The sequence below is a fragment of the Sturnus vulgaris genome, chromosome 5 (assembly GCF_052056855.1).
Source record: "Sturnus vulgaris isolate bStuVul1 chromosome 5, bStuVul1.hap1, whole genome shotgun sequence".
In the NCBI taxonomy this organism is placed as follows: Eukaryota; Metazoa; Chordata; class Aves; order Passeriformes; family Sturnidae; genus Sturnus; species Sturnus vulgaris.
Window position 1 is genome coordinate 37,279,888 of NC_142247.1, and position 20,674 is coordinate 37,300,561.

General features: G+C 36.2%; 1 protein-coding gene across 2 annotated transcripts in view; it reads left to right on the top strand.

Moving 5' to 3' along the window:
* Positions 1 to 20,674, top strand: part of TFEC (transcription factor EC) — a 63,692-nt gene that overhangs the window by 36,947 nt on the left and 6,071 nt on the right. The window contains exons 4-6 of one of the 2 annotated variants that reach the window (XM_088165455.1): positions 9,411 to 9,525; positions 10,426 to 10,482; positions 14,681 to 14,756. In XM_088165455.1, coding sequence (XP_088021581.1) covers positions 9,411 to 9,525; positions 10,426 to 10,482; positions 14,681 to 14,756 — 248 coding nt within the window. The remainder of the gene's footprint in view (positions 1 to 9,410; positions 9,526 to 10,425; positions 10,483 to 14,680; positions 14,757 to 20,674) is intronic. The other variant, XM_014892470.2, reaches the window with a different exon arrangement.

Genomic DNA, 20,674 nt, shown 5'->3' on the forward strand with positions numbered 1-20,674 from the left:
CTAGATTCTGGAAACAGTATAATACAACTTCTTTGGCAATTGATAGTGCAAACACATCCTTACAAATAAAAAGGATAATACAGCTTATGTTTAACTTTCTTCAAGCAGCACAGCAATTGAAAAAGAAAGCTGAACCCTAGTCTTTCAAGCACAAGTACTTGTATTGGCAAGATTATGCATCCTGTCTGCAATAAATTTGAAAAGATGAAAAGTCACAATTTATTAAAACACACATTGAAGATACGAGAACAGCCCCAGTTTTTCCCTTGTCAAAACCTGCAAACACCCATTATACCAGGTATTGTTATTTAGAAAATGGATTTGTTAATATATGTTAATGTACATGTATTGATCAACTCACTATTTTGCCAAACTCAGTGCACATTTTGATGTCAATCTATGAACTTAAGAGATTGAAAAAAAGTGTTGTTTATCTGTCATGAATAAATTGTAAAGGTGTGATAAGCAATTAATTGTGTTTATATGTTTGGTACCCCAGTAACAGAAACACAAACTTTTACAGGATATGTAAAGTGAAGTGTGGATGCAATTCCAGATTGAGATGCATATATGGAATAATAATGTAAATATTTTGCAAAAGTCCTACTTTTTTGTTAGGTTGGTTTTTTTTGGTGCAGGTGGTTGGTGGTTGTTTTCTGTAATTAAAATGAATAAGCAAGAAACATGTTGAAATAGATGGGTGCTAAAATTTTTTTGTCTAGTAAGGAGAAGTAGCCTCATTTTACAAAACTATCCCTTGAAGTGTTGCTATCAATTAAGCTCATGAAAACATGATTTAAGTGGGATATATTTAGGGGTGGGAAGTGATAAAATATTGCACTAATCTTGTTTTAGATTCAATCTGAGCAAGTACCTTTTACCAAAAACAAAAACAAATTTTCTCTTGCAGATACAACACTCAGCCTTTCAGGTTAGGCAGCTACATAGTCTCTCCTCTTGTGACAAGAAAAGCCAGATGTGTTGTGTCTCCCTGTTGAGTTTGCCGAGTCTGCAGGTGCAGTGCAGGCAATCTGACCACGTGTAATAGGGTCAAGGATCCTCAGAGTGGTCTGCACGGCACAGCAGCTGCTGTGGAAACATGCCATACCCTGTTACTGCAGGAAACAGGCACACTTGGTGGGTTGTTTGTCTGCAGTTATTAACCCTGGAAAATGGGTAGCAAAGGAAGTTTCTGCTGGCAGGACTATTCCTCCCACTTGCTTCTTTTCATGAGCACTTCTGATCCAGGCAGAATGAGGATCTGTAGCAGAGGCAGACTGGTCAGACCTCTGTCTTCTCTGGGGACATCTTAACCTTTCTAATCACACTTGGGCTTGTCAGTGTGACTGTGAGGAAGCAAGCCCCTGGGAGAAATGGTAGCTGGATAACAGGACAGTCTATCCTGTTGTCTGCTGCAGGTTCCTCAAGGGAAAGCAGCTAGCTGATGAACTGTTTGATCTGTCAGGACAGTCCAGATATCTTTGATGAAGAGCTCTTGATATCCTAAGTTTTAGGTATTTTAGACAACTAGAACATGTCAAGTGTCTGCTTTTTAAAGATATACATGCCCTCCATCATCCTTGAGTAGAGACATCCTTTGGGTATATGGAGAGCTGTTTCCTACTGGAATTAATCTTTTTTAGCTAGTCCTGCATATCCAAAGTTTGCTGTTGACAACCTTGTATATGAACACATTTTACTAAAAAGCAATACAGGTTATTTAGAAAGTAACCGAACAGAATTCCTTTCAGGCTAAGGAGCAAGCTAAAGACAAAATAAAGTTTTTAAATATAAAATAAAAATATATTAATGGAGTGCACCAATAACCAATCCTTGATCTCAGTTTACTTAATATTTTCATTGGTGACTTGGTGTAAAAAATACATTTATGCTGATGAAGTTTACTGAGGTAGCAAAAGTAAAAAGTATTGCCAATACAAAGAAGGATGAGGATATCATAGAGGAAGAATTATATGACTGTGATGACAGAATGGTCTAAATTGAACGAATGTAATAGTACTGAGTGGAAGGTCATTCATTTAAATACTAATAACAAGACTGTCTGCAGTAAGCTGAGAACTCATTAACTGGGGATGACAGAAAAAGATCTGGTTACATTAGTTGTTCAGAGGATAACTATAAGCCATCAAAATGATGGGACTGCATAAAGGAGATAAATATGATCTTAGTATCCATCATGAGACTGATTTCCAAGAGACATGAGGAAATATCCAGTGTGGGATTCACTGGGGACAAAACTCCTTGAATGCTATGGGCAAAAAAAGGTGTCCACCCGTTAGAAAAACTAATTCAAAGCAGAAAAAGTACAGAGAAGCTCCTGTTAGAACATATTGCATGGGAAGTCTAACTATGGAATCATGGCCTGTCCAACTTATGAAAGCAAAGTCTTAAGGGAGTTTTGTTCACGCCCAGTAGTCACCTGGAGATGTTAAACAATGCCATATGCATTAAAGGAACACAAAACAAAATAAAATTTGTCGACAGATGGAAATAAAATACAAGTCTTTCGACAATAAACTCCAATCATTCAACTCTTTTAACATGCTCCAAATAAAAATATTGGGGATGTGAAACCTAATTGATCTTTGACAGAGCATTATTGGCTCATGAACTACAATATGTAATGATATCGTAAATGAACTCAAATGTCCAGGAAATTCTTTCTAGTCCAGACTGAGAATTACCATTTTCAGCAGAATTCTTAAATTAAGAAAACTCTTGCTGACTGGAAGAGGGCTGGGCTGTTATTTTCTAGCTGTGCAACACTGATTGTGATACAACCACGATCCTTAAAGACTTGAATGTTACTGTAAGGCAAACACATCATGCAAAGACTAGCCAAAATGGAAAAATACTTAAATAATATGTGATCATGCAAGAGAACACTGTTATGACATTGACCTTTTAAGGGACTACCAGTGAATAGGCACAGACATACCTTTGATTATTGCATTCAGAATCCTTCTCTTGGAAGATATGGAAATGCAATTGGTCCAAGTCTCAAAATTACATTATATTTACCAACACCTATCATGCTATAAGATTTGGAATACCACATAATTTCCTTTACTAAGACAATGTCTTTCATGTAATGTTTTCCTTTTTAAACCCCCCCCCAAAACTTGGTATTAGAAACTGCAAACTGTGATCACAGCTGTCCATTGCTAGTCATCCATGCTGTTAATAAACCCTTAATATTTGCTACACAATCCTGCCTGCACAGCAGTTCAGACCCAAGTATTGAACAAAACAATCTTCCCTCGATGAGCCCTCCGTAGTGCTTCCCTTGGACGCTGTCAGCAAGCACAAGGTCACAGGAGCCTGTGAGGTGTATTCACTCAGGTAGTCCAACTGAAGTTTGCTTTTATAATTGGTCTAAGCTTCAAAGTTGATATCTTTCAGGACTGAGACCCATGAATGGAAATTCTCATGTTCCAGTCTTTGCACACAGGCATTGAAGATCCCATGACACTTTATACAAAAGGAAGAATGTTAACCCCAGTGTCCTTGCCAAATGCTAACTTCGTTAATTACAGTCTGCTTTCTTTAATGCTCCTTGCAGTTTTAATTAGAAATTGTATTATTCTCTTCCTGTACTACATTGTCACTGGTTAATTCCCAGTTAACCATTTGCTGTGCTAAAGGTTGTTGTTCTTTTGTCCAAATCTGGCCGTATTTCAGAAGTGGGGAAAGTGTGTATTATATTCTGTTATTTTTGATATTTCTGTTTAATATTTCCTTCCTTATGAGCAGCTTGTATCTAAATTCCTAGATACATATACATAATTATAAGTATCATGAATGCAAGGTTTGGAAAATAAGCTACAAGGACTTCTCAGAACAACACAGGTGTGAACCAATATGACACCTGCAATATAAATTATTTGCTGGTACCTAGGAATTTTCATACACAAAGGTCTGTGTTTCCACATCTAAACTGAAAACAAGAACATGCTTTTGATATGGTGGAATCAGCTGGATTTTTAAAGTATTTTGGGATTCATCAAGTTTCAGAGTGCTATAGAATTGTAATATCATCATTGTACACATATTGTGTAATTGTCCCATTTTAAGTGATTTGTTCATTTAGTAACACTGTGTTGAATTTTTGTGAAATCATGTATATATATATATATATATATACTTGTCTTTTACTGTAGGCCTGGAAGCTATTTGAAGCCTCAGTACTGCAAAAACTTTCCCTGCTTGAATGACACTATAAGCAATAAATTGCATTATGATATATGGACTTTTGGTAGATCCAAACAGATAGATGTATTTTAACTCACAATTTCTATAATATATTGTGCTATATATTTTGATTTTATAATTTGAAAATTAGTTGCTTGCAGATGTCTAGATTTGTAAAAGAACTTCCTGCTTAGTAACACAATAACTATATTTCCTCATGTTGTATCAAAATCGGCCAATTTCTACTATAAGATTGCTCTCAGTGTTCAGTAACATTAGCAAATAAACTCCTTGGAATTTTCTATGCTTGATATCAATGCAGAGCAAATTCAGGGAGAGAGTTTCAAAAAAATACTTTGACATATTTTTTGATGGTATTTTAGAAAAGTCTCTGGTAATCAGAAAAACTATTAATGTTGAAGGAAGTCTTTCTTACGTGATTTTTAAAGTAAGAGTTTATTTGGAAATTTTCACATTAGGAGCCCAGTGAGGTTTCCTGAGAAGATACACATGGGAAGCCTGCAACATTCACCCCAAACTTTCTTCAGAGTCAAGAATAGGAGACAGAGATCATTCAGTTCATTTGGACACATTCAAGTGTCCAAAACAGGTCACATTAGTCATTTTCTGCTCCTTCTCCTGGTCCTGAATCCTGGCCAAGAATTATTCCTTGCACACTAATTCATAGCAGATTTTTTGTGCTAACTGTGAATGAAGACAGTGTGTCAAAGGGAGACCACAAAGTATCCACAAAGTTACTTATTTGTCATAGTGGCCATTACAACATAATTGAGATTTCTACTAAATTCACAGAAGAAAGAGACAGATACTAACTTTCCATAACATTTCCTGTCACCTGGGTCAAGATGACAGGCCTGTAGTTCCTCCATCCTCCTTCTGGCTCACCTTGTAGATGGGCATCGCCTTTGCTCCCGTAACTGCGATCTCCTCAGTTAGTCAGGGCTCCTGGCAAATGGCTAAAGATGGCTCAGTGGGCTCTGCCAGCTCCCTCAGGGCCCTCAGGTGCTTCCTGTCGGGCCTCACGGACCTGTGTGTGTCTGAGTGGTGTAGCAGGTCACTGACCATTTCCCTGGGATTGTGAAGTCTTCATTCTGCTCTGTCTCCCAGGTCAGGTGGCTGGGTACCCAAGGAACAAGTAGTACTACTCTGAAAGATTGAGGCAAAGATGGCATTAAGTACTTCAGCCTTTTCCTCATCCTTTGTCAGTGTGTTTTCTCCAACATGCAATACAAACAGGGAAATTGTCCTTACCCCTCTTTTTGTTGCTGATTTGTTTATAGAAACATTTTTCATTGTCTTTTACAGCAGTGGCCAGGTTAAGATCTTAGGTCTTTGAGCCTTCTAATTTTCTCCCTGCATAACCTCACAACGTTGTAGCTGTCCTCTTGAATTGCCTGCCCCCTCTCCCACTATGCTTTTTTCCCTCAGTTCCAGACAAAACTGTCTGTTTAGCCAGGCCAGTCTTCCTCATTGGCTCATCTTTTTGCACATGAAAATGTATCGCTCCAGCACCTTTAGCATTTCCTTCATGGTCCATCCTTCTGGACTCCTTTCCCCTTCAGGACTGCCTTCCAAGGGAGTCTCTCAACCAGTCTCCTAAATAAGTCAAAGTCTGCCCTCTGAAAACCCAAGCCTTGCTGACCCCTCTCCTCACTTCCCCAAGACTCAAAAACTTTGTTTCATGATCACTTGTGCCCAAGGTGGCCTCCAACTGTCCCAAGTGTCACATCTGTACAGTGCTCTTCTGTTCACAAACAGCAGATCCATTGGCCACCTTCCCTAGTTGGTTTGCTCACCAGCTGTGTCAGGAAGTTAGCTGTCACACACTCCAGGGATCTTCTGCACAGTTTCCTCTAGGCTGTTGTACTTCCAGACAACATCTGGTAAGTTGAGTCCCTCTTGGGAACAAGGGCCAGCAAATGCAAGGCTTCTCTCAGCTGTTTATAGAATATTTCAGCTGCCTCTTCATCCTGGTTAGGTGGTCTATAACAAAGTCCAACAAGGAAAACTGCCTTGCTGCCTTCCCCCTGATTCTTACCCATAAACATTCAACCTTATCATCTGCATCAGTAATCAAAACACTCTAAAATACAGAGCTACCCCACAGTCTCTTCTTCCCTGCCTATCCCTTCTGGAGTAACACATATGTGAATCCTTCTAATTGGTGAGATGATAGGACTGTAGTCATCAGTAGTTGAATTACTTGGGTTTGGGCTTCGTTTTCATCATCTCCATATGGAGTGGTGATTCTGTTTTCTTAATGGCTGATAAACATTGTGAAATGACAAGGGGAAGAATGCTGGAGAGCATCTGCAAGAAACAAAGATGATATGGGACATTTGGCAGAGATGCTTTGCAAAGAGAATTAGACAAATTAGAGGGCTGGACAGTCACTGAATGAAGTTTAACGAAGACAAGTCTTGGATTCTGCATCTGGGATAGGGCAACCCTGCATGTATATACAGACTGAGGAATGAGATGCTGGAAAGAAGCGTCACAGGAAGGGACCTGGGGGTCCTGGTCGATGGCAAGTTGAGTTTGAGTCAGCAGTGCCCAGGCAGCCAGGAGGGCCAAGCATATCCTGGGGTGCATCAGGGACAGCATGGTCAGCTGGGAAAGGAAAGAGATTGTCCTGCAGTTATATGGAATTGCATTTACCAAGTGTGGAATTCAGCTGAAATGTCTGCCTGAGGTTTTAAGCTGAATTTTCTCATGCTCTTTTGAACCGTCACACAATTTTAAACTTTGAGGTATGGTGGTATTTTTTTCTTGCCAGCTAAATTGGCCATTCATGAACTTCTCTCTTGGATTTGGACATTGTCATTTAAATTCACACCTTTGTGAATAGACTATAGAAATTTAACCATCTTTCGAGTATAAATGTGAATTTATGTTTGAATATAAGAAGTACTCAATTAAGTATCTAATATTTGCATCAAACTGTGGTGTACAAGCCTAGTTTTTTTGTTAATGGCATTGATAATATACTAAATTGAAGACTGCCACAATTTCATGCAAATTATTGAACTTAAGAACACAGCTGTGTGAAATATGTAAAGAATGACAGCTATGTATTTCTCATTTATTAGATTATTTATTAGATTATATTGTTTTCAGTGGTTATGATTTCGTAGCATTTCACAGAAATAGTAGCCTAAATCATATAACAGCCTTGCCAAAGTCCACTAGAACCTGGATGTGTAGGAGTGTAGGAGTCACATTGACTCAATTTTTAATGTCATTCTGTTTTCACATCATTTGAGTAAACCAAACTCATTTACATGAATGTAGGAAGTAATTTAATATGACTAGAATTAACATGAGCTCACTCTTTTAATGTAGTTACCCTACCACTGGAGCAAAGAAAATGCAAAGGTAAAGCTGCAGTGAATTCTGTAATACTTGTCAGTTTACCCCTCAAATGAAACAAAAGTACTTAATGTGAGAATGCTCTTAGCATTCAAATCCTGCATATTAAACATAGCTTGTTCTGAGTAATACTCATCTGAATTCCAAACATTCTTTTAAAAGTATTTTCATTGAGAGATCAAATGTGTAAGCAGATTTTCAAAACTGACTTGGTGTTGTGATTTGTAATGACATTCAAGAATTTTCAGTTTTCCCAAGTAATAAAGATCTAGTTTAAAAATGAGCACATTATTTATGTGTGTTCAATAAGAATTGTGATTGTTTCATTTCACTGTATGTAATAGAACTAGGAGAATTTAAATCAACCTAGGTTCTCAGATGATCTAGAAAAGTTATTAGTTAATTTAATAAAATCATTATTTAAAAATAAAACTAATTTAAAATTTCAATTTCAACATAAAATGTAGGAAGCACTGCCATGGAACAACTTCACACTGACCAAGTAATTGGGAAAATTGTCTCCATTCAAAGTAACTTGTGGTGAAACTCAGTCTCTACAAAAAGAGAAATTAGAAGAGTCTGAAAAAAGCTGGTTCCCAGCAGACCTATGGCTGGTGTCTTGACCTGCCTGGAAAATTCCAGGTTGTTTCAGGATCCATAGGTGATGGGCAAATCTGTAACAACACATTTTCTTGCATATGAAAAAAAATTTCTTAAATAACTCCTAATTTCCTTTCATGTTTTTCTCTTTCAAGACTGTGGTTGTATTCACATTTTCCCCACCCACTTTTTCATCCTTTTGGGGTTTATAGTGTTTTTCTTTTGTTTACTCTTGGATTTATTTTCTGTTATCTTGGCCATGTGGACCCAAACTCAGTTTCTGAACCCTTGAGTGTTGGCCATAAAAAAACCCCAAAATTCACAGCACAAATTTTATATGCATGATAAAACAAACAAAAAAGTTTTTCTTTTACTGCAAGGGATCAATGGTGAAAGGTTGGTCATAGGGTCATAGAAACTGAGCAAAACCTGAACTGTTCTTTAGTAACCTTTTACACAATATACAGTTATTTCGCATATGCAAAATTATTCAAGTAAGGGGAATCCATGTACTTTAGCCTTACTTTTCTTAGAGTGCATTCTATGGGCTTATTTAGATAATACTATATTTTTAAGGGAATAAGGATACTGGTATACATGGTTATATGTCATACATGTTAAAACCATTAGGTTCTCTGGTCTATTCTGACAACAGTACAGTTCCTTTCCTCAAAGCATACTTTCTGATGTTCTGTACACTCTAATTTTAACTATTACATAGAACTAGGTTCCTGAATCTCTATATTGCTAGACCAGGCCCTGTATGAAGTACCAATTTAGAGTTTAGAGTTGTGGTTAAAAAATCATACTGGGGAGTATGGTTAAAATCAGCCTGGTAAAGTTGACTTTTAACCTAATGCATATTTGAAGTACAGTCGTGGCAACCCTGGATTTAGAAAATATAATGTAGAAGCAATTGAAAAACAAACACTGTGGCTCATATCTTGCCATCACTGTCAATCTGAAGTCCACACAAATGGCACCTGTAGAAAAATGGCAGACAGCGATTCTTTGCTTTCAGTTTTAGTTAATATTGTGTAACAAGAAACCTTCCCTTTAGATATATGTATATCTATATATGTATATTCTAAAGAAAACCAGACTCATATCCAAGATATTTGCTCCTTGCATTTAAAAAAAAAATCTTTTAACCCTTTTACTTATTTATTTTTTTTTCCTTATTCTTCTTTCCTTCCCTTCCCCTCAAGCTATCTAGCAGCATTTTGGATATATATAACAGTGACCAGGGAATGGCACCAGCTAATATGGGTCTCACAAATGCTACATGCCCAGCTAATCTACCAGTAAAAAGGGAGCTCACAGGTAAAAGAATTCTGAGATTTTAGTATATAACTGAATAAGTAATGGTGTGTATCTTAAAACTTGAGCAGATCTTAGCCACGGTAAAGATATTTTAAATAAATTCCTAATTATTGAATTAATCAGAAATTTATAATCAAATTCCTGAGAATTTTCAGTTTGCACTTTCATTTAAGGAAAACGAGTAAAGATCAAGGAGAAATGTTTTCTTACTGTTCTTCTCTTTAGCAATTCAGAAACCATTTTGCCCCCTGTTTTTATGAACATCATGCTTCTAAAAAACCTTAATATTTTAGAAAACAGTATATGCTTCCACATGTTGGCTCCTGACCAAAAATATAAATAAATTATCATCCATTAAATTTGTTCCAGGGTAGAACAAATAGTTCTTTTAAAACTTTACAATAAGGCTATTCAATGTAAAGCTATATTAGTGGATTAAGAACTTTAAAAGTTACATTCAATTAATCCAAAGAATGCTAAAAATCACGTACAGTTTATTAATGTCACTCAGAGGAAACAGTCAGTTTATTCAGTATCTTACAAATCTGATTAACACTTGCATTATGGGATATTGAAAATCCATATTCATCTTAGTGTACTGTAAGTTTTATCCTGACATAAAATACAGGAAATCGGAGAAAAATCCCCCTGAACGGCATTTCTACATTCTTAAATTTTAAAAAGTGCCGTAAAAAAAAGTTGAGCAACCTGCCAGACTTGCTCAAAATTTAGTACTGGTAGCAAAAAGATTTGCCTATGATCTGTTTTAATAATAAAAATAGTAATGCAATAAAACCACTGGAAGCCTGGTCTTTGAGACAAGATGCCGTTTTCAAAAAATGAATGAAGTACTGGAATTGCATCTTAAGGACTATTTTAATAAATTTTGCTTTCTGTCAGAAGCAGATACAAGAGCAATGGCAAAGGAGAGACAAAAAAAGGATAACCACAATCTCAGTAAGTATATGTTCATCTTCCATCTCATTAAATGGAATGTATGGAGAATGCAAAACCATTATATATTAGCTACCACATCTCTGTTTTTCTTCTAGCATCTCAGCAGGCTAATCAAATTGAACTCAGACTGCAAACACAGCCAACCATAAAGATTTCTTTCATGAAATTAATTTCTGTCTCTGAACTTTTGTCTTTCAAAATACTTTGCATATTGCAATTAATTTATTTCCATATAATCTCCTGCCATTATTTTTTCACAGTAGCACACTTTACTTGATGTTTTCTCTACGAATTACAATGCAAAGCAGGCAAGAAAGGAGGCAGGTTATGAGAAAAACAACAGTGAAAATACAGTCTTTGCACCTTATTTACAGAAGCAACAAAGCAAGAGGCTGTATCTCCTTATGGGTGACGAGGAAAGAAAAAAAATTACATAGGATATCAGAAAACTTCTAAGTGGTTGTCAAGCTCTTGAAGTTATTGAAATTGTATGTCACCAAAGGAGATCGTTGCAGGACTGTGTGAGACACCAGTGCTCTGACTGTGCCACACAAGCCCCATAACCCCAGTCATCTGGGATACACTTCTCTTTCCTTTATGGACAACAGTGCAGCTACGTACAGATCATAGGCATGTTAGTTCTAGAGGAAAAGTCTTAGCATATAATGAAATGCATAGTTCAGTGTCTAAATATTAGAATCACAAAAATAAAAAATATTTTAGTTTTTATAGAATAGAAAACAACATCAGTTTCATTACTGGAAGAAGATTGCCTATAAAATTACACAATTTTTCCCTCTAAAGCATAATTTGAAACAAAAAGCCTGCAGTATTCTTTTTGGAAAGTGTTGAATGATGCAGTTACAATTTTCAAGTTCTTCTTTCCAGTTCTTCCAACAGAAATAGTATGGGAGTTGGATTCAATGATCCTTATGAATCACTTCCAACTTGAGATATTCTATGATTCTATTAATTTAAATCTTAATTGGTAATTAATTAATAGCCACTATTTACATCTTTATTCTCTTACTTCTGTCTTGTTTCTCTGGCTATTCCAGTAATCAGAGAGGAATTTATGGCTTTATTTGCATGAAATGACATACCTGAAAGTATACATCCACTGGCACAATGTGCTAGCAATCACTATGGACAATCTTCTGCTACTTAGAATTTCCAGACTGCATCCTTAAATCTGTCTGCAACTTTTTTATGGATTACAGACAGACCATGAAGACTTTTAGACATGTTGCTAGCACGTAATCTCTGCAATGCCAAAGCAGCTGCTGTCTGTCTTGTTAGGGCAGAAATGGGGAGTTTTGCTGTACTAAGAAAGGGGGTGGGTAATAGTTATCTGGAGCTACAAGGGGAAAGAAAGGCTCATCATAGATTAGGGATGCCAGGTCTTACTATTGCTTCCATCGTTTGCTTTGGCTTATCATAGTCCTTGCTGATCACAGAAGAAATGTCTGAGAACTTTCTTCCTCACCACTGGCAACTAAACTGAAGGCCATGAAGACACCACTGTGGACAGGCAGCATCTGTTTTGGCTTGGCTCCAGGTGTTTGCTACAGAGCTCAAAGGATCTCTGAACATAGCTCTACTATCTAAAGGCTTGGACATAATAATGTGTTGCATATAAAGGCTTTATCAGCGTGATTTACGCTTTTATGATGATCAGGTTTCTTAGTGAGTGTCTGAAAAATCAGTTTTTGAAAGTTGATTGGAATTAGACAAACTTTAAATTTTAAGGTTGAATTAAGGTCTATATTTCACAATGTTCTTGCACGTTCTAATAACAAAGAGTAATAAAGGAAAAGAAAAGGAAAAAAGTTCCTTTTGAAAGATTATATATTGAATGGAATCATGAAAAGGGATTTAGATTTAAGAAGTGGAACCCCTTCATGCAACAGGCAGAGTTTAAAACATTACTTAATATTTTTTGACTTTGGGGATTTTTTGCTTCCAAACAAAAAATGTTATCTCATAATCCTGTCCATGCAGTCTGAAAAATAATTTTTCTTATTTGGCTTATGTATAATTTGATACTTGAAATATTACTGATAACTTGATATATCTATGGAAAGGTTACAGACATATATCAGGAAAGTTAAATTGCAACGTTTCCAAGCTTAAAAATCTCTCCCCTCCAGCTCATTGACACAACCACTGGAAGTTTCTTTTCAGGAAAAAATGCAAAAATACAAATAAAAAAATAATTTTGAAAGTGTTCACTTGTAAGGATAATTTTTTCTTTGCCTTGTTTTATAGCTAATGCTTAGTTGACTACTTTTTGATGAATATCTTACAGAGTTTTCTACAGTGTGAATATTAACTAAACAACAGCTATTATGCAATAGGACAGTATAGGTAAAGCATATTCTTCAATTTTGTTTGCCACGCCATTATTTTCCCAACACAAACTGAAATATATCTTTTAAATTTTTCTGTTACTCTGTGTTTTTGTACTCTGGGCTCTCCTATAAGATCCAGCACATTCATTCCAATGTGATGCAGGGGTTCACTAAGCAGTATACTCAGGAGGATTATAACCCTGTCTTCTGAATGTGTGAATCATCACTAAAAAACTTGAGATGCTTTAATTTGTTAAGTGGAATTCCTGTTTCTGTACAAAGCAAGACGAGATAATACATCCTACCAAGGTAGAGCACTTCATCAGAATAAATAATAACACTCAGGTTGTTCCGAGAGCTTGAATCTGCACGGGAGGAAATAACTGACTGCTGCACAAACCTAGGAGCCTCACACAGACAGGAGGAAAACCGTTCTATATGCAGGGAGAAGAGGACTAAAAGTGTTCCAGGTGGTGGGGCTGAGGCTGAAAGTGACATGCTCATATGACTATGGGAAGGTTGAAGTCAGCCTTGGGAGACCCACTAGGATGCCCTTGGCTGAACACTTGTAACTTAGCTCTACTGCGCTTTTTGTATTTATACTCAAAATAAGGCCAGTAGACTTTAAGTGTACCTCTCCAAACATGGAGCATGTATCCATGTTCTAGACTGGCCAGGGCTGGTCTGGCAGAGTACAGTGGCATTAGCATATTGAGCCCAAGGTAAAGTCTTCCAAGATGCAAAAGACAAGAGAAGGAGCTCAGTGTGATGTTAGTGATAGACAAAAGCTGAATCCTGCTTATTCAGTGAGATTTGGATTAAGTTAAAGGGAGGAAGTGGACAAAAGTGTGAGCTCACACCAGTAGAGACTGCTGGTCTCTGACACCCAGCAATACCCTAATGGGACTATATTCCTAATGGGAATACACTTTCTGTAATTCCCCAAAGCAATGAGATGTTCTCTGGACCTATTCACTAGAAAAATGTAAAGTTTCTGAAGGATCTCATACAACAGCCTGGATACCAGTACAATGCAACACAGAGAGAAGGTACTAATTTTAAGAAATTTATTTTCTCTTTTTTCATTCTAACTAAACTACAAAGTGAACCAAGATACCCTACATAGCTTGTCTTAGGAGAAACATGAATTTGAATCCAGAAAATATATTTAATTGTTTAAACCATGGTTTGGGTCTGTTTTGTTTTTTTTTTTTCACTTTCTCTATGTTTAAAAAATTATCATAAATATTTTTGTGCTGTCCATCACCAAAGGAAAGAGATGTACAGGGGATGAAGTGTTTTTGGGACATAATCCTGCTCTGTTTCGGTGAGGGGATGTGGTTGTAGTTATGTAGTCTCTGTGGGTTTTAATGATGGCAATTGTAAATAAGGGATAGTGAAGCTGTTACCTTGTGATCTGTAACAGAAGTTCTGCCAAAATATCGGTTTCTGGATGAATTTTTTTGTATCCCTGTTGACGTCACCAGCAAGACTCCACTAAGCTGAAATCTCTGTTCTGTGGGAGCATGATGGAGAAAGAATATATGAACATCAAGAAAAAAGAAATATTAGCTCACATTTAAACAATATGTGACTATTTCATTCTCTAGAAATCTAACTGTAAATGAGAGGAAAACCTATAGTTAAGGTAAGACACAGACGGTATTAATGACAGAGTTTGTCCTGAGAGTAAGTCGGAGACAGGTAGGAGCTCATGTTGGGATGGCTATTTGAGCAAGACTTTTTCTGTATATTCACAAACATGTTTTTAACTAATTATAATGTTTTATGTTGAATTTGTCCAAAAATATTGCACCATAAAAATAGTAACTGTTTCTTTTTAACAGTTGAGAGAAGAAGAAGGTACAATATTAATTACCGAATCAAGGAGCTTGGCACACTCATCCCCAAGTCTAACGATCCGTGAGTTCAACTGTCTTTCCTATAATAATGTTTATAGTATTAATACAGGAAAAAAGAGACAGTTGTGTATACTGGCTATAGGATTGAGTAATAGGGTACAAAATCTTCCATGCCACGTCACTGGCTCAGATCAGGCTGTTGACGTAACAAACCTTTGACAGATGTTTTGTGCCTGTTGGAAAAACTTATGTGAAAGCATAATAATATGAAAGTAATCTCAGGGTGCTTAAGAGAGACTGCCACTTCAAGGGAAAACAAACAAACAAACAAGCACCAAAAAAGAAAAGATAAGCCAAGCAAGAGAAAGTCCACCTCTGTCCCTGAGGGCAATTGTGTGGTGTCTCTGGAGGAGGAAGTAGTGATGCTTTCAGCTCTTGCCATGGCCCTCTAGTGGGATAACACAAAATTTACGTTGTCACTGTCTGTCCTTTGACTAAGAGAAAAAAAAAATCAATTTAAGAGTCTGTAGACTGAACATTTTTCAAAAGTCGTCGACTCAGTGCAGAGAAAACACCAGTCCTAAAATGCAAGGATAAAAGTTATAATTGCTATAATTGCTATAATAATATCATTTTATACTAATGCATATACTTACAGAAACACAAAATGCATATTGCTTGAACTATATGTGCATTCCCTTAAAGCTTATATTTGTCATCAGCAGGAAAAAAGCTGCCTTGTAGAAAAGCCCATTGCAGGATTAACAATAACAATTCAGAGTGATTTTTAATGCAGAACTTTAGCCTTAGATTTCTCTTGTCGCTCAGGGAAAACTTAAGACAATGCACTGGCATGATTGTGACTTGCATAAAATTGATTATACAGATTTTGTCTTTATCTTTTGCATGTCAATACAGACGTGCATGATACTTCAAATGAAAAAATCTATTGATATTTCAGCTTTTTAAACCTTATGATTAAGAAACTTTTGATTGCATTAAGGATTTCTACAACAACACAAAGCTGTGTGAGACACAAGTAAAAGGTTAGCTTTACTTGAAGTGAAGCCACCAGAGAGAAAGTTAACATACTGCATCCATTATAGAGAATTCACAAACTCATCTACTTCTGTAGCATCTGCCAAAGATTGGATAAATGAGCATGGTTTTTTTTAATTAATATGGACTAAGGTGTCAAAGCTGAATTTAAAAAAAAAGTGCTTAAAGTACCTAAATAAAGTTTGGGCCGTGTGATCCACTGCAGGCAGAAACTGATACAAACATTTTAATTTTGCTATGAATCTTTCAGTATTCAATACCATTTGGGCAAGTAATTGAAAGATTTCTCAGAAAAACAGTGGATGGCACTGTTGGTTTGCAGCTATAAAGCAAAAATAGAAACTGGCTATACTGTAATTAGAAACGGGCATGGGGTACAAATTGCAGTTACACTGTTTGATTGCCTATAAAGGTATTTCACTTACATGTTTTGGTTTGGATTCAGGTTGACTTTGTGAACTCAATCAAAACATTAATACCTAGAGTAATCAATTAAGCTTTTCTTAAAATGATTTACCTGGACTGCAATTTTGCTCCAGTAAGTGGATGATGGACTTCACCCTCAGTTTTTGGTGTTGTTGCCTGATGAAAAAGTTTCAAGTATAGATTCTGAAATCATTGCCTTATCTTGTATTAGTTTGCAAACCCATGACTGAGTTCAGCAGTGTGACCAAACCCAGAGCGGTTTATGTTTACAAAAGCACAAGGTGAACTTAAGTATCTCACATTCTCAAGACTGCTGTCTTCAAAAGGCTGATAATCAGTACCCCTTTGGAAAGCAGGCCTACTGAAAAGCTTTTAAGTTGGTGCTAAAAAAAAAAAAAGCATCAAAATGTGCAGGGCTTTTGAAAAACCAGGTTGCAACATAATTTTGCTATAGCTTAGTGCAAGGATAAATTAATTCAAAGAAGTGTAAGCACTTTTTTTAAAAATTGTATTTTTAGGTGGAAATACATTAATTAGAACATGTTGTTTTGTTGGCTGAGCAGATCAAAATTATTGTTACCTTTTTGTATGGTCTTGTTTTGCCAAATCATACCTCAGCATCCTTATTCTCCTTTCAGTTCTTGCTTTTTACTTCATAACAACTTACTGTGCCCCCAGTTTGCCCCTTCTTCTTGAATGAGATTTATCATGGCTTACAATATTTCATCTGTATAATTTTATCACACATAGCATTTTTGCTTCATATTGATTTTAGAAAATTCTTCTTATAGTGGAAACTTAGCTGTAAAAGGAGAAAGCTTACTGATGCTTAGACTAATGGCAGTGAAGAAAATCAGCCTCTGCCTTGAAGAGCACATACTACTATAACTAAGCCATTGTGGTTAGAATGCCTGTCCCAGATGGCTTGCTTCAAGAAGATTACATTCAGAATCAGAAACAGTAAAGGACATTTTTTATGCCATTTGGAAACCTTTTGTGATTTATATTTCTAAGAAGTGCTGTGTGGGGTTTTTATTTCACTTTTGTTTAGTTGATTATGTAGTGAACTTGTTTGGCTCCTGCAGAGGTTCTGCAGGGACTTTCTTTTGACTGGATTATGCTCCTATTCTTTTCACCTTTTTTTTTTTTTTTCTAATTTAATGATGAAAAGTGTGGATTACATTACATAAATGAATGGGTGTTTTAAGTTCACTTCATCAGCACTAGAAAATGGAGATAAGTTACATAGAACTATGACTCTTTTGTTTAATTTTCAATGCTTAGATATTCAAGTGCTAGATGATTCAGAAATGCAAATCAGTTTTACAGAATAATTCAAAAATAGAATTTAAAAAATGCCAGAAATAGTCATATTTTTCTGAAAAACTCCTAACTGTTCCTTTAATTATACCCACCTTTCCCATTTGTGTTCAACCTTTCAGAATCCAGCTTTCAGGTGGTTAACAGGATTTCTTATTGTGAAGGAGTCTAGTAATGCCTACACAACAGTTTAATGGTAGTTGGACTTACTTAAATTGCCAGAAAGCTGAACAAGAAAAAGCCCTTTCCTTCAAGAATTCTAGTAGTTTTACAGAACTGGAATGTTGAGAACTGTGGAGGATTTGGGCAGAAGCAGTGGGATGCTCTCACTCTCTCCTTTCTGCTCTCTGCATCTCCCTGTGCCTGACCTCTGGGATGGCTGTGGACAGACCCTCTAGCAGCCAGCACAGACACATTGCTTGCAAAGGAAAAGCTTGTGTGCACTCATGCTGTTATAAAGTGGAAACTTGCTGCCTCTTTCAGAATGACACACTTCGCAATTGTGCAAGTCCTCAAAACAAGTATAAAGTCCTTCCAAGTACTTCTCTGAGCAAATTTCTTTAGTTAAAGATAATTTCTCAGAAACAGGGAAAGAAATGTTCTGCAAACACAGTTTCAACTTTGCAAATATGTTTGTTATTAGTAACTGGCCTGTGTCTGGCAAACTCTGCAACTATCACACTCTCTAACACTGCTTTTATTAATTAGCTCTAATCTTAGATGACCAGATGCTCCTATCCTTCCTACAGGAGTTCAACTTCTGTGAACTAGTGAAGCTCCTTTGACTTCAACAAAGTTAAATTAATGGAAATGGGCTGAAGATCAGTCTCTTTTCTATGTTTTGTTTCTCCAAAATGGGAAACTCTGCTTGGTGAGAATTACATGTTTTGTTCTGGGTATTTGAGTTTCAGATGTTAAAGTTAGGAGGAGATAGGATTCAGAGACTAATAAAACATAATGTGTTTTTTACTTTTTTAAAAAAAAATTTCCATACAACTCTTGTTAATTTTGGTAAACCTCTGTTAATTAGGCTCACTAACCCATCTTTAACTTGCTAGAAACTTCAAATTACTCTACCACAGGAACAAAGAAGCAATCCTCCTTTGCAGAGGCCGTTTCTGCTGACCAGACTGGCAAAACATTTTACTGCTCTCAAATGACTTGTCTTGGATTAAAATTTCCTATGTATTTTAGTGTTTACAGGGTGGTGCCATGCATACATTTAATAAAAATCAAGACTAAGAAAAATAAAAGCCAAATTAATAGAATTGAAAGATCAAAATGAAGGATTTCTGCCATATCTGAAGATAAGTAGGTCTATATCTAAGTTTTTAGCATCAAAACAGTTAAGAATCCTAGTATTTTGTCTGTTTTTATACAGAAGCTTCCAATTAAATGAGTAACAACTGCTAGTGATTCCTCAGTTTTTAAAGGTTCTAAAAATATGTTTGTAGGGCTTTTCATTTCAGTTTTTTTTTTCCAGCACACTCTACAAATCACTAAAAAGCAAAAACTACAATCCTCTAGTGACATTTTTATAACTTTTCAGGTAGTTTTGTTTAGAATTCATTGTTTTCAGAGAAAAAACAGAAACTGAATAACTGATCAGAGAATTTCTGAATTCTTCTTATGCACTTTTTGTGCTTTGAGTTAATCCATTTTCAAGTGCTGAAGTGCTGAGTTGTTTTTTCTTCTCATCATAGATGAATCTGCTTGCCTGCCTGATATGTAGAGCTAGATGCACTTCAGACTATTGGTATGCAGGAATCTCACCTTTACCAGCCCAAATTTGCCTTCATCCTCCCCAGTGGCATTGCTGCTGTTCCAGCCTTGCACATCTGCATAGAGCCTCTGCTGCTCTGCAGCACTGTCCTGTGACTGCTGTGTGGTGCTCTGGGCTAGAATGGATGAAGAGGGCCTGTGATGCAGAATCAGTACTGACACCTCCAGTATTTTTGTTAGATCCCGATAAAGAGAGACAAGAAGTGAAATACACATTCACTTCTAAGGTCACCAGCTGTTCCTTTGCTATGTTGCCTTCAGACAATGGAAGGTTCAACTTCAATATTCTTCATTTAATAAGACACCAACCAGTATATGTACATAGGAGAAATTATGTAGAAGCCATATGTGGGATATGCACACAGGCACAGACACACACACGTGTACACAGGTTAAAGAACTGTGTCTTCAATAATAATAATAATAACCACTGCATTTTTATCCCAGCTCTCCATTAAGGGTTTGCCTCTCAGATCTGTAAATATTACCACAAGAGATATCTATCCATATGTATCTCATACAAAAGCTGACCAGATCCATCTCTCTGGCAGTTTGAATCCAGGAGTCAGTGAAGATTTATTTAAAATTATGAAAAAAAATCATTACCATAGAAATAAAAACTAAAGCTATCAAGGAAACACGAACTAAAAGTAATCCATATCACAAGGTGATATTAAGTGCAACAATTAAATGCAACAGGAATGAATTTAATAAAAAATATTACAAATACGGTTATGCATATATGACTTATTCATATGTCAATCAGAAAAATCAACCAAAAATAATTTTGTATGATTTTGAATTAATAAAATTTTATAACTGACATGAGATTTTTTTAGTGAAAACATTATGAAATATTTTCCAAATATGTAATGTATTCAAATTTTTCTGCTGTTATTACATTTCCTCAATTATTTCTATTTTTCCAGCAATGGATTTGTTTCTAATTTCATAGTACTGTATCTCTAGGTTCAAACCATCAGTTCAAACCTGTCTTAGTTTTGTTTTTAGTACTAAGACTAACTTCCTTTTTGAGGCAGATTGTGATTCTCCATATAGCATATATAGCTCATATCTAAGATGGGAGTGGAGAATCCCTGTTCGAAAACTTCTTGTTCCTACTAACTTTATTTATTTTATTTAGCTTCTTTATTCATGAGTGGTCTGACACAGAACAGACAGATAATTTACTGCCTTTCAAACTCCACTGCAATTCAGTCATAAACAGGGACCTCTCAGTATTTTACCTACCTTTCCAAAGAGGTGTGAAGACAATGTGACTGACACGGTGATGGCGGTTAAAGATTTGTCCAGAAAATGTTAATACTAAAAGCTTCCTTAACCTTTACAGTTTAAACATAGGTAAGCCATTTGAGAGGAGGAAGTCCTCGC